The sequence below is a fragment of the Phocoena sinus genome, chromosome 1, assembly GCF_008692025.1.
Source record: "Phocoena sinus isolate mPhoSin1 chromosome 1, mPhoSin1.pri, whole genome shotgun sequence".
In the NCBI taxonomy this organism is placed as follows: Eukaryota; Metazoa; Chordata; class Mammalia; order Artiodactyla; family Phocoenidae; genus Phocoena; species Phocoena sinus.
In genome coordinates this window covers 113922611-113935490 of record NC_045763.1, presented here as the reverse complement: position 1 = coordinate 113935490, position 12880 = coordinate 113922611, and the positions used below count along the sequence as shown (strand labels likewise).

The window sequence follows — 12880 nt, the reverse complement described above, 5'->3', positions numbered from 1 at the left end:
TTATTTAGGCTACACCGGGTCTTAGTTGCAGCATGTGGGATCTTCATTGTGGCATATTTAGTTGCAGCATGCGGGATCTTAGTTGCAGCATGCATGTGGGATCTAGTTCCCTGACCAGTGATTGAACCTGCGCCCCCTGCATTGGGAGTGCAGAGTCTTACCTACTGGACTACCAGGGTAGTCTCTGCACCCCCATATTTTATTAACATTATTCATAGTAGCTAAAATATGGAGGCAACCCAGGTGTCCGTAATAGATGAAGGAATAAGGAAAATGTGGTTGTTACATACAATGGAATTATTATTCACCCTTTAAAAGGAAGTTTTGCAGTGTGCTACAACATGGATGAACCTTGAGGACATTATGCTAAGTGAAATAAGCCAGGCACAAAATGAAACATACTACTGTATGATTCCACTTATATGAGATACTTACGAATAGTCAAAATCATAGAGACAGTAGAATGGTGGTTGTATGGAGCTGAAGGGAAGAGGGGTTGGGAGTTATTGTTTAATAGGTATAGAGTTTCAGTTTTACAAGATGAAAAGAGTTATGGGATTGTATGGTGGTGATAACTACACAACAATGTGGATGTTCTTTTTTTTTTTTTTTTTTTTTTTTTGGCCATACCACACGTGGCATGTGGGATCTTAGTTTCCCGACCTGGCATTGAACGCACACCCCCTGCAATGGAAGCACAGAATCTTGACCACTGGCCCACCGGGGAAGTCCAGTGTGGATGTTCTTAATACCACTAAACTGTACATTTTTAAATGGTTAAGATTATAAACTTTGTTACATGTGTTTTAACATAGTTAAAGAAAATAGAATAATATGAACAACTTTCTATAACGGTGTCCACTATCACCACCTCTGTTTCACTTCATGAAACGTTAGTCACCTAGGAATAGATTTAATGAAAGTTTGTAGACCTCTATACTGAAAACCACCAAACATTATTGGGGAAAAGGACAATTAATGGAGAAATATGCCATATTGATGGGTTAGAAATCTCAATATTTTTGAGATGTCAGATTTTACCAACTTGATCTAAAAACTCAAATCCAATCAAAATCCAATTTTTATGGAAATTGGCTGATTCTGAAACGTGTAATTGCAAAAGATCTAAAAAAGGTAAGATAATCTTGAAGAACAAAATTTAAGGACTTAAACTACCAATTTCAAGACTTACTGTAAAGATACACTAATTAAAACAGTACGTATTTGCTTGGGCTAGATTAATAGACAAATGGAATAGGATAGAGAGTCTGGGCAAAGGCCCATAAATGTACTGTCACCTGATTTTATGACTAAGGTTTCACTGTGGATCAATGAGGAAAGGATGGGGACTTCCCTGGTGGTTCAGTGGTTAAGAACCCGCCTTCCAATGCAGGGGACATGGGTTCAATCCCTGGTCGGGGAACTAAGATCCCGCATGCTGCAAGGGCACCTAAGCCCACGTACCACAGCTGCCGAGCCCGTGCACTCGGGAGCCTGTGCGCCACAACTAGAGAGCCCACATGCTGCAATTACTGAGCCAGTGCGCCACACTACTGAGCCCGCACACTCTGGAGCCCATGTGCCACAACTAGAGAGAAGCCCGCGTGCTGCAATGAAAGTTCCCACATGCCACAGCGAAGATCCCACCTGCTGCAACTAAGACCCGACACAGACAAATAAATAAATAAATTTTTTTTTTAATGAGGAAAGGATGGTTTTTTTTTTTTTTTTTTTTGCAGTACGCGGGCCTCTCACTGCTGCGGCCTCTCCCATTGCGGAGCACAGGCTCCAGACGCGCAGGCTCAACGGCCATGGCTCACGGGCCCAGCCACTCCGCGACATGTGGGATCCTCCCGGACCGGGGCACGAACCCGTGTCCTCTGCATCAGCAGGCAGACTCTCAACCACTGCGCCACCAGGGAAGCCCGAAAGGATGGTTTTTTAATAAGTGGTGCTGAGTCAGTAGGCTCCTACATCAATCCACACACACAACTTAATCTAAGATGAATCTTAGACCTGAATATCACCATTGAAACAATCACCTTTCTAGATGGAAAAATGGAAGAATATTTTTTATTGATTTTTTATTGAAGGATAGTTGAATTACCTGTACACTGCTGTACAGCAAAGTGACTCAGTTATACATATATATACATTCTTTTTCATATTTTTTTGTTATGGGTTATGACAGGGTATTGAATATAGTTCCCTGTGCTGTACAGTAGGACCTCATTGTTTATCCATTCTATATATACCAGTTTGCATCTCCTAATCCCAAACTCCCAATCCAGCCCTCTTCCACTCCCTTACCCCTTGGCAACCATCAGTCTATTCTCTGTGTCTCTGACTCTGTTTCTTAGATAGGTTCATTTGTGTCATATTTTAAATTCCATGTATAAGTGATATCATATGGTATTTGTCTGTCTGACTTACTTCACTTAGTATGATAATCTCTAGTTGCATCCACGTTGCTGCAAATAGCATTATTTCATTCTTTTTTATGGCTGAGTAGTGTTCCATTGCATATATACACCACATCTTCTTTATCCATTTATCTTGTCAGTGGATATTTAGGTTGTTTCCATGTCTTGGCCATTGTTAATAGTGCTGCTATGAACATAGGGGTATATATATCTTTTGTTGTTGTTGTTGTTGGCTGTGTTGGGTCTTTGTTGCTGCACGCAGGCTTTCTCTAGTTGCGGTGAGTGGGGGCTACTCTTCGTTGAGGTGTGCAGGCTTCTCATTGCAGTGGCTTCTCTTGTGGCGGAGCACGGGCTCTAGGTGCGTGGGCTGCAGTAGTTGTGGCTCACGGGCTCTAGAGCAGAGACTCAGTAGTTGTGGCGCACAGGCTTAGTTGCTCCGCAGCATGTGAGGTCTTCCTGGACCAGGGCTTGAACCCGTGTCCCCGAATTGGCAGGCAGATTCTCAACCACTGCACCACCAGGGAAGTCCTTAATCCCCTGATTTTTAATGCAACTTAATTGCTATGTGACTGTGAACAAACTCTGTAATACACAAATACCTCATGTATAAATAGGGATTATAATACCTATCTCATAAGGTTGTTCTGAGAATTAAGGAGATAACCTGTTATGATTGTGGCACAGTGGTTAAGACTTTGAAGCCAGCCTGCCTTAATTTGAAACTTGATTCCCCCAGTTGTTAGCTGTGTGACTTTGGGCAAATTTCTTTTTTTTTTTTTTTTTTAACATCTTTATTGGGGTATAATTGCTTTACAATGGTGTGTTAGTTTCTGCTTTATAACAAAGTGAATCAGCTATACATATACATATGCTCCCATGTGTCTTCCCTCTTGCTTCTCCCTCCCTCCCACTCTCCCCATCCCACCCCTCCACGCTGTCCCAAAGCCCCGAGCTAATATCCCTGTGCCTTGCGGCTGCTTCCCCCTAGCTATCTACCTTACTACGTTTGTTAGTGTGTATATGTCCATGACTCTCTCTCGCCCTGTCAAAACTTACCCTTCCCCCTCCCCATATCCTCAAGTCCGTTCTCCAGTAGGTCTGCGCCTCTATTCCTGTCTTATCCCTAGGTTCTTCATGACATTTTTTTTCCTTAAATTCCATATATATGTGTTAGCATACGGTATTTGTCTTTTTCTTTCTGACTTACTTCACTCTGTATGACAGACTCTAGGTCTATCCATCTCATTACAAATAACTCAATTTCATTTCTTTTTAAGGCTGAGTAATATTCCATTGTGTATATGTGCCACATCTTCTTTATCCATTCGTCCGATGATGGGCGCTTAGGTTCTTTCCATCTCCGGGCTATTGTAAATAGAGCTGCAATGAACATTTTGGTACATGACTCTTTTTGAATTTTGGTTTTCTCAGGGTATATGCCCAGTAGTGGGATTGCTGGGTCATATGGTAATTCTATTTGTAGTTTTTTAAGGAACCTCCATACTGTTCTCCATAGTGGCTGAACCAATTCACATTCCCACCAGCAGTGCAAGAGTGTCCCCTTTTCTCCTCACCCTCTCCAGCATTTATTGTTTCTAGATTTTTTGATGATGGCCATTCTGACTGGTGTGAGATGATATCTCATTGTAGTTTTGATTTGCATTTCTCTAATGGTTAATGATGTTGAGCATTCTTTCATGTGTTTGTTGGCATTCTTTATATCTTCTTTGGAGAAATGTCTGTTTAGGTCTTCTGCCCATTTTTGGATGGGGTTGTTTGTTTTTTTGTTATTGAGCTGCATGAGCTGCTTGTAAATTTTGGAGATTGATCCTTTGTCAGTTGCTTCATTTGCAAATGTTTTCTCCCATTCTGAGGGTTGTCTTTTGGTCTTGATTATGGTTTCCTTTGCTGTGCAAAAGCTTTGAAGTTTCATTAGGTCCCATTTGTTTATTTTTGTTTTTATTTCCATTACTCTAGGAGGTGGGTCAGAAAGGATCTTGCTGTGATTTATGTCATAGAGTGTTCTTCCTATGTTTTCCTCTAAGAGTTTGATAGTTTCTGGCCTTACATTTAGGTCTTTAATCCATTTTGAGCTTATTTTTGTGTATGGTGTTAGGGAGTGATCTAATCTCATACTTTTACATGTACCTGTCCAGTTTTCCCAGCACCATTTATTGAAGAGGCTGTCCTTTCTCCACTGTACATTCCTGCCTCCTTTATCAAAGATAAGGTGTCCATATGTGCGTGGGTTTATCTCTGGGCTTTCTATCCTGTTCCACTGATCTATCTTTCTGTTTTTGTGCCAGTACCATACTGTCTTGATTACTGTTGCTTTGTAGTATAGTCTGAAGTCAGGGAGCCTGATTCCTCCAGCTCCTTTTTTCGTTCTCAAGATTGCTTTGGCTATTCGGGGTCTTTTGTGTTTCCATACAAATTGCGAAATTTTTTGTTCTAGTTATGTGAAAAATGCCAGTGGTAGTTTGATAGGGATTGCATTGAATCTGTAGATTGCTTTGGGTAGTAGAGTCATTTTCACAATGTTGATTCTTCCCTGGGCAAATTTCTTACATTCACTGTTCATCAGCTTCTTCATTTAGAAAATGGGGGTTATAATACTACCTTTTTAAATATAGTTGTTAGGAGGACTAAGTAAGTTATAACTAATATAACAAGCACTCTGAAAGACAAATATAAGACATGACACTGTAAAACTCCTCAAAGAGAATGTGGGCAAAACATCCTCTGCATAAATTGCAGCAATGTTTTCTTATGTCAGTCTCTCAAGGCAATAGAAATAAAAGCAAAAATAAACAAATGGGACCTAATCAGACTTATAAGCTTTTGCACAGCAAAGGAAGCAATAAACAAAATGAAAAGACGAACTACAGATTGGGAGAAAATACTTGCAAACGATGCAACCAACGAGGGCTTCGTTTCCAAAATATATACACAGCTCATACAACTCAGTAACAAAAAAACAAACAACCCAATCAAAAAATGGGCAGAAGACCTAAATAGACATTTCTCCAAAGAAGACATACAGATGGCCAATAGGCATATGAAAAGATGCTCAATATTGCTAATTATTCGAGAAATGCAAATCAAAACTACAACAAGGTATCACCTCACACCAGTCAGAATGGCCATCATTAAAAAGTCTACCAATAACAAATGCCGGACAGGGTGTGGCGAAAGGGGAACCCTCTTACACTGTTGGTAGGAATGTAAATTGATGCAGCCACTGTGGAAAACGGTATGGAGGTTCCTTAAAAAACTAGGTGTGATCCGGCAATCCCGCTCCTGGGCATATATCTGGAAAAAAACACTAATTCAAAGATGCATGCACCATAATGTTCGTAACAGCATTATTTATAGTAGCCAAGACATGGAAGCCACCTAAGTGTCCATCAAGAGATGAATGGATAAAGAATATGTGGTGTATATATATACACTACTCAGACATAAAAAAGAATGAAATAATGCCATTTGCAGCAACATGGATGGTCCTAGAGATTATCGTACTAAGTGAAGTAAGTCAGAAAGAGAAAGACAAATACCATATGATATCACTTATATGTGGAATCTAAAATGTACAAATGAACTTATTTACAAAACAGAAACAGACTCACAGAGATAGAAAAACTTATGGTTTCCAAAGAGGAAAGGGGGTGGGGGAGGGATAAATTAGGATTTGGGGATTAGCAGATAAAAACTACTATATATAAAATAGATAAACAACAAGGTCCTACTGTATAGCACAGGAGACTATATTCAATATCCTGTAATAAACTATAATGGAAAAGAATATTAAAAAAAGCACTCAATAAATGTTAGCTGTAATTATATGTTATTATAGAAAGCATCTAGAACAAACAGTACATGAACGCTCATTAATAACATAGGTAAAATAGAACAAAAGAGACCCTCATGTATAGGTTAGAAAGATGGAGATTAGTAGGAACTAGAAGATTTTTATAGGTAGCCCATAGAAAGTAATTTTAATTTGTTTAGTAAGTAGACTAAAGCCGTGTGTTAGAAGGACTTTGAATACCAAGCAGGAAAAGTTAAGACCTTTGACAACATAAAACATGTTTTCCAGAAAACTGATTTAGGACTGTTAGTCTGTCAGTATTGTATAGGCTAGATAGAAGAAAAGAGAGATTAAAGATGGAGTGATTGGCCAGGAGACTTGAGTAATTGGACGCAGAAACAAAGACAAATTTGAAATCAGTATACCAACTTTTCTGGGTTTTGGGCATGGTATCATGAATGTCTGCCTTTAACTCATTCCTTTCTCTACAGGTCTGTTAATGGAGTATACCGGATTGGACTATATGCTCTTAAAGATATGCCAGCTGGTACTGAACTCACTTATGATTACAACTTTCATTCTTTCAATGTTGAAAAACAGGTAAGAATGATAAATTCAAAGGAGTGTATGACCTTTGTCACAGTACTCTGTATAACATGGGCCTTCAGTGAATGTTACTGATTTGTAGCCACTGAGAAATACATTGGAGAAGACAGTTTTTCACTCTTTACTCCACTTATCTAGGATACATAGGTCACAGTTATTCTTTCAGAACTGTGTGGAAGAGACTGCTCAATCATCTTTTGTCTCCAGTCAGTTCTTAATTTTTTCTGGTGAAGTTTTCCCAAAATTTAATCTTTCCTTTCTACTACAGTAGAAACCCATTTATTTTATTCTCAACCAGTTATGTTCTTCTATATGAAAATTTCTTGACTCAAACTTATTGTTGGGTGTCCAGATGCTCAGGCATTCTATTTGAACTTTTAAATGAGACTGCAGGCTAAAAGCATTATTCTCTTTCCCTTCAAAGCAACTGTGTAAGTGCGGCTTTGAGAAATGTCGAGGAATCATTGGAGGCAAGAGTCAACGCATGAATGGACTCACCAGCAACAAAAGTAGCCAGCCAGTGACCACACATAAAAAGTCTGGACGGTCAAAAGAGAAGAGGAAGTCTAAGCACAAGCTGAAGAAAAGGGTGAATAATAATCTCATGGTTTTCCCCAAATAGTTGCTTAGAGGCAATTATTGAAATAAGGGAAATACCAAAGGGTGGCATCTTTAGAGTTGTTTTAATATTCTTTGAGGTGATTTATGATTTATCTTGTTTTTCCTGCAATCTGGTCCATCTGTTTTTTAGAGAGGCCACCTTTCTGAGGAACCCAGTGAAAACATCAACACTCCAACAAGATTGACCCCCCAATTACAAATGAAGCCAATGTCCAATCGGGAGAGGTAAAAAGGAGATTTGCTTACCTAAACTCTTTAAGTTATGTGACTTGCTTGACAATTTAAAGATTATTAAACATCTGTATAGTTGAGACATTTTGTGCAGGAAGGCTTTAAACAAGGATTCAGGGGTGAACTTGGGTGGGGGGAAAAAGTATTTTTTCCCTAATTTCTAACTGAAATTTAGCATTTCCTTCAAATGTGACTGTAAGCAAAAGAAAAAGATGTGTATATGTGTGTGTGTGTATAGTAGTTGCAGTTTCCATGAGTTTGTCACCAATATTTACGTTTTCATATCATGTTATAGGTATTACAGATATCTCAAAATATCATTTACATTCACTTCCATCTTAAAATTACTATGGTTGTTAAACCCAGCACTAGATCTTGTCATGTGTTAAAAATTAAGATTCATCTCTATATCACAATTTCAGGGTTTTTGTTTAATATTCTGAAAACTGTATTTCAGTTTATTCAGTTTCCTTTTAATCCTGTGTACTAAAAGTTACTTAACATTCATTTGTGTATTTATTTATTTATTTATTTATTTTTGGCTGTGTTGGGTCTTTGTTGCTGTATGCAGGCTTTCTCTGGTTGCAGCGAGTGGGGGCTACTCTTTGTTGCAGTGCATGGGCTCTAGGCGCACGGCTTCAGTAGTTGTGGCACACAGGCTCAGTAGTTGTGGCTCCTGGGCTCTAGAGCACAGGCTCAGTAGTTGTGGCACACAGGCTTAGTTGCTCCACAGCATGTGGGATCTTCCCAGACCAGGGCTCAACCCCATGTCCCCTGCATTGGCAGGTGGATTCTTAACCACTGCACCACCAGGGAAGTCCCTGAAGTTACTTAAAATTTTAAACACTTTTAATTAACATTGTTCAGAGGAGGGTTACATGGGCTTCACCAAACTGCCAAAGGAATGAATGCCACAGAAAAGGTTAAGAATCCCTGTTTTGTTGATAAATTAACAGAGCAATAAAAAGGATCTTTAATGGTCATCTTTGCTTTTCCCTATATTGAGATAATATTTGTCCATGTCAGAAGAGAAGTAAATATGTATGTCCTATTTTTCAAATTGTGTTGGGACATTTCCTACATCTTCCCTAACTATACACTCCAATATCTTAGAAAGTTCATCCTTATTTACAACTTTCCTAAATTTTAGCCCCTTTCATTCTATTTCACTTTGAATCATAGAAATCAGTAAAACAGAGAAGTCCAGTGGTTCTCTACTTCGGCTCCATAGTGGCTTAGGGAGCTTTTTAAAACTCCTGATGGGGCTTCCCTGGTGGCTCAGTGGTTGAGAGTCTGCCTGCCGATGCAGGGGACACAGGTTCATGCGCCGGTCTGGGAAGATCCCACATGCCGCGGAGCGGCTGGGCCCGTGAGCCATGGCCGCTGAGCCTGTGCATCTGGAGCCTGTGCTCCACAACGGGAGAGGCCACCACAGTGAGAGGCCCGCGTACCGCAATAAAACAAAAAACAAACAAAAGACTCCCGATGCCCAGGCCACGCTCCAAAACACTCGCATCAGAATTTTCAGAGGTGGAACCCAGGTATCAGTAGTTTATAAAGCTCCCCAAGTGATCTCAATGTGCAGCCAAAGACAGGAACTATAAAATTAGTCTAATCTCCATTTACTGAGGCACATAGTTTGAGACTTATTCAAGGTCACATCTGTTTATATGTGTGCTAGGGTGAAAATCAAATTATGGAATCTTCAAAATTGTGTAGGGTTAATCAAGTTACATATAACTCATTTAACTTTAGAGATCCATGTGGTGGCACTGTAGCTAACATGGTTTGCCCAGTGCATATCCATCTTAAATATCTATGCCTTTATCTGCCACTCCAGTTCTCCTTGTTATAGCTGATCCTAAGCCTATACTTCATCTTGGCAACTTCCTTTAGAATTTGTAAAAATACTCCATAAAGCTCTGCCTTCAAGTCACCCCGATTTAGTTGCCAAAATTATTGCAGCTTTTAGGTGGTATTTGTCAAATATTTGTAAATACTACAGAGAAATGTTTTGTGTTATGTGAAATAAATCAAGATTCAAAACTGAATAATGTTTCTCCATATGTAATTCTCTTTATAATAGCTGATTTCACTGATAAGTATTCATTTATGTCATCATAACAGTGGCTTACATAGAGTAGACATTAATAAATGTTTATTGAATTGATAAATAAAGGAGCTCCTTCCTTACAGAAACTTCGTATTAAAGCATCATGTGTTCTTGGTCCGAAACTGGGAGAAGATTCGGCAGAAACAGGAGGAAGTAAAGCACACCAGTGATAATATTCATTCAGCATCATTATATACCCGTTGGAATGGCATCTGCCGAGATGACGGGAACATTAAGTCTGGTAAGGACTGAGAAGCATTCTTGTTAATTCCATAAGGTTGCCTCAAAAGTGATTATTTTACTTATTTTCAAATGGTCTATTCAAAGATTCTGTTTAGTCTGGACCAAAAAAGTTAAGATCCAAACATACAAGTATCAGTCAGCAATAACCTATCCATCCCAGCTCTTCAACTTCTTGACTCTAAGGAACAGGAAGAAGCCCCCTTCCACCAACCTCCCAAACATCACCTACACCCTCAAAGTTACTAGACATGAGATAGGTAGTGGGTCCTCTGTGTTCCCCCAGGGAATTCCCTGCTTCTACTTTTTTAGGGAAAGTAGGAATGGATAAAAGAAGAACATGAGGGGAATGTCCTGGCGGTCCAGTGGTTAGGACTCGGCACTTTTACTGCCAGGGCCCCAGTTCGATCCCCAATCAGGGAACTAAGATCCTGCAAGCTGAGGGGTGCAGCGAAAAAAAAAGTAGAAGCACTCTGCATGGTGTATGAGGCAACATGCTGAGTGAGGACTAGATACATTTAGAAATTTGCCCAGAATCTTATATCTTCTCAGTGATTTGATTGGCATAAATTCTAGGATCTTATATTCCAATTAGTTCAAATATTCTGATAATAGCAATAATTATTTCCTGAGTAATTTTTATAGGTCAGGCACTGAGCTAAAACACATTAAAGCATTATCGCATTTGATCTACACAGATTACCTCTTGAGGGAAGTACAGGCATACCTCATTTTATTGCATTCACTTTATTGCACTTTGCAGATACTGTGTTTTCTACAAATTGAAAGTTTTGTGGCATCCCTGCTTGGAGCAATCTGCCACGCCATTTTTCCAAGTGCATTCTCTCACTTCTTGTCTCTGTGTCACATTTTGGTAATTCTCACAATATTTCAAACTTTTTCATTATTATTATATTTGTTATGGTGATCTGTGATCAGTGATCGTTGATGTTACTCTTGTAATTGTTTTGGGGAGCCTCAAACCATGCCCATATAAGGCGGTGAACTTAATAAATGTTGTGTGTGCTCTGACTGCTCTACCAGCCAGCCATTTCCTGCCCCCCCTGTCTCCCACCCCCCCACCCAACGCCCTGTCTCTCCCTTTCCTCAGGCCTCCCTATCCCCTGAGACACAGCAATATTGAAATTAGGCCAACTAATAACCCTACAGTGGCTTCTAAGAGTTGAAGTGAAAGGAAGAGTCGCACATCTCTCACTTTAAATCAAAAGCTAGAAATGATTAAGCTTAGTGAGGAAGGCAACACCTTAAGCCGAGACAGGCCGAAAGCTAGACCTCTTGCACCAAACAGTTAGCCAAGCTGTGAATGAAAAGGAAAAGTTCTTGAAGGAAATTAAAAGTGCTACTCCAGTGAACACACAAATGATAAGAAAGTAAAACAGCCCTATTGCTGACATGGAGAAAGTTTGAGTGGTCTGGATAGAAGGTCAAACCAGCCACAACATTCCCATAAGCCAAAGTCTAATCCAGAGCAAGGCCCTAACTCTCTTCAGTTCTGTGAAGGCTGAGAGATGTGAAGAAGTTGCAGAAGAAAAATTTGAAGCTAGCAGAGGCTGGTTCATGAGGTTTAACATCGAAGTACAAGGTGAAGCAGCGAGTGCTGATGTACAAGCTACAGCAAGTTATCCAGAAGATCTAGCTAAGATCATTAATGAAGGTGGCTACACTAAACAACAGATTTTCAGTGTAGATGAAATAGCCTTATACTGGAAGAAGATGCTATCTAGGACTTCGTATGTAGAGAGAAGTCAGTGCCTGGCTCAAAGGTTCAAAGGACAGGCTGACTCTCTCTTGTTAGAGGCTAATGCAGCCAGTGACTTTAAGTTGAAGCCAGTGCTCATTTACCATTCCAAAAATCCTAGGGTCCTTTCGAATTATGCTAAATCTACTCTGCCTCTGCTCTTTCAAATGGAACAACAAAGCCTGGACGACAGCACATCTGTTGACAAAGCCCACTGTTGAGACCTGCTGCTCAGGAAAAAAGATTCCTTTCAAAACATTACTGCTCATTGACAATGCACCTGGTCATCCAAGAGCTCTGATGGAGATGTACAACGAGATTAATGTTGTCTTCATGCCTGCTAGCATAACATCCACTCTGCAGCCCATGGATCAAGGAGTAATTTCCACATTCAAGTCTTATTATTTAAGAAATACATTTCATAAGGCTACAGCTGCCACAGATAATGATTCCTCTGATGGATCTGGGCAAAGGAAATTGAAAACCTTCTGGAAAAGATTCTAGATGCCATTAAGAACATTTGTGGTTCACGGGAGGAGGTCAAAATATCAACATTAACAGGAGTTTGGAAGTCGTTTCCAACCCTCATGGGTGACTTTGAGGGGTTCAAGACTTCAGTGTAGGAAGTAACTGCAGATGTGGTAGAAACAGCAAGAGAACTAGAAATGGGAGCCTGAAGGTGAGACTGAACTGCTGCACTCTTGTGGTAAAACTTTCACGATGAGGAGTTGCTTCGTATGGATGAGCAAAGAAAGTGGCTTCTTGAGATGGAATCTACTCCTGGTGAAGACGCTGTGAAGATTTTGTTGAAATGGCAACAAAAGATTTAGAATATTACATAAACTTAGTTGCTAAGGCAGTGACAGAGTTTGAGAGGATTGACTCCAATTTTGAAAGAAGTTCTGTGGGTAAAATGCTATCAAAGAGCACTGCATGAGAGAAAAAAAAAAGAGTACTGCATGCTGCAGAGAAATCATTCATGAAAGGAAGAGTCAAAGATGCAGCAAACTGCACTGCTGCCTTGTCTTGAGAAACTGCCTCAGCCACCTCAGCCTTCAGCAACCACCACCCTGATC

At 39.9% G+C, this 12880-nt stretch overlaps 1 protein-coding gene across 7 annotated transcripts in view; it reads left to right on the top strand.

Annotated features, from left to right (window-relative positions):
* ASH1L (ASH1 like histone lysine methyltransferase) overlaps positions 1-12880 on the top strand; it is a 217358-nt gene that overhangs the window by 189271 nt on the left and 15207 nt on the right. For all 7 annotated transcript variants that reach the window (XM_032622913.1, XM_032622966.1, XM_032622947.1 and 4 more), the window contains 4 exons: positions 6726-6834; positions 7265-7429; positions 7592-7686; positions 9889-10046. In XM_032622913.1, coding sequence (XP_032478804.1) covers positions 6726-6834; positions 7265-7429; positions 7592-7686; positions 9889-10046 — 527 coding nt within the window. The remainder of the gene's footprint in view (positions 1-6725; positions 6835-7264; positions 7430-7591; positions 7687-9888; positions 10047-12880) is intronic.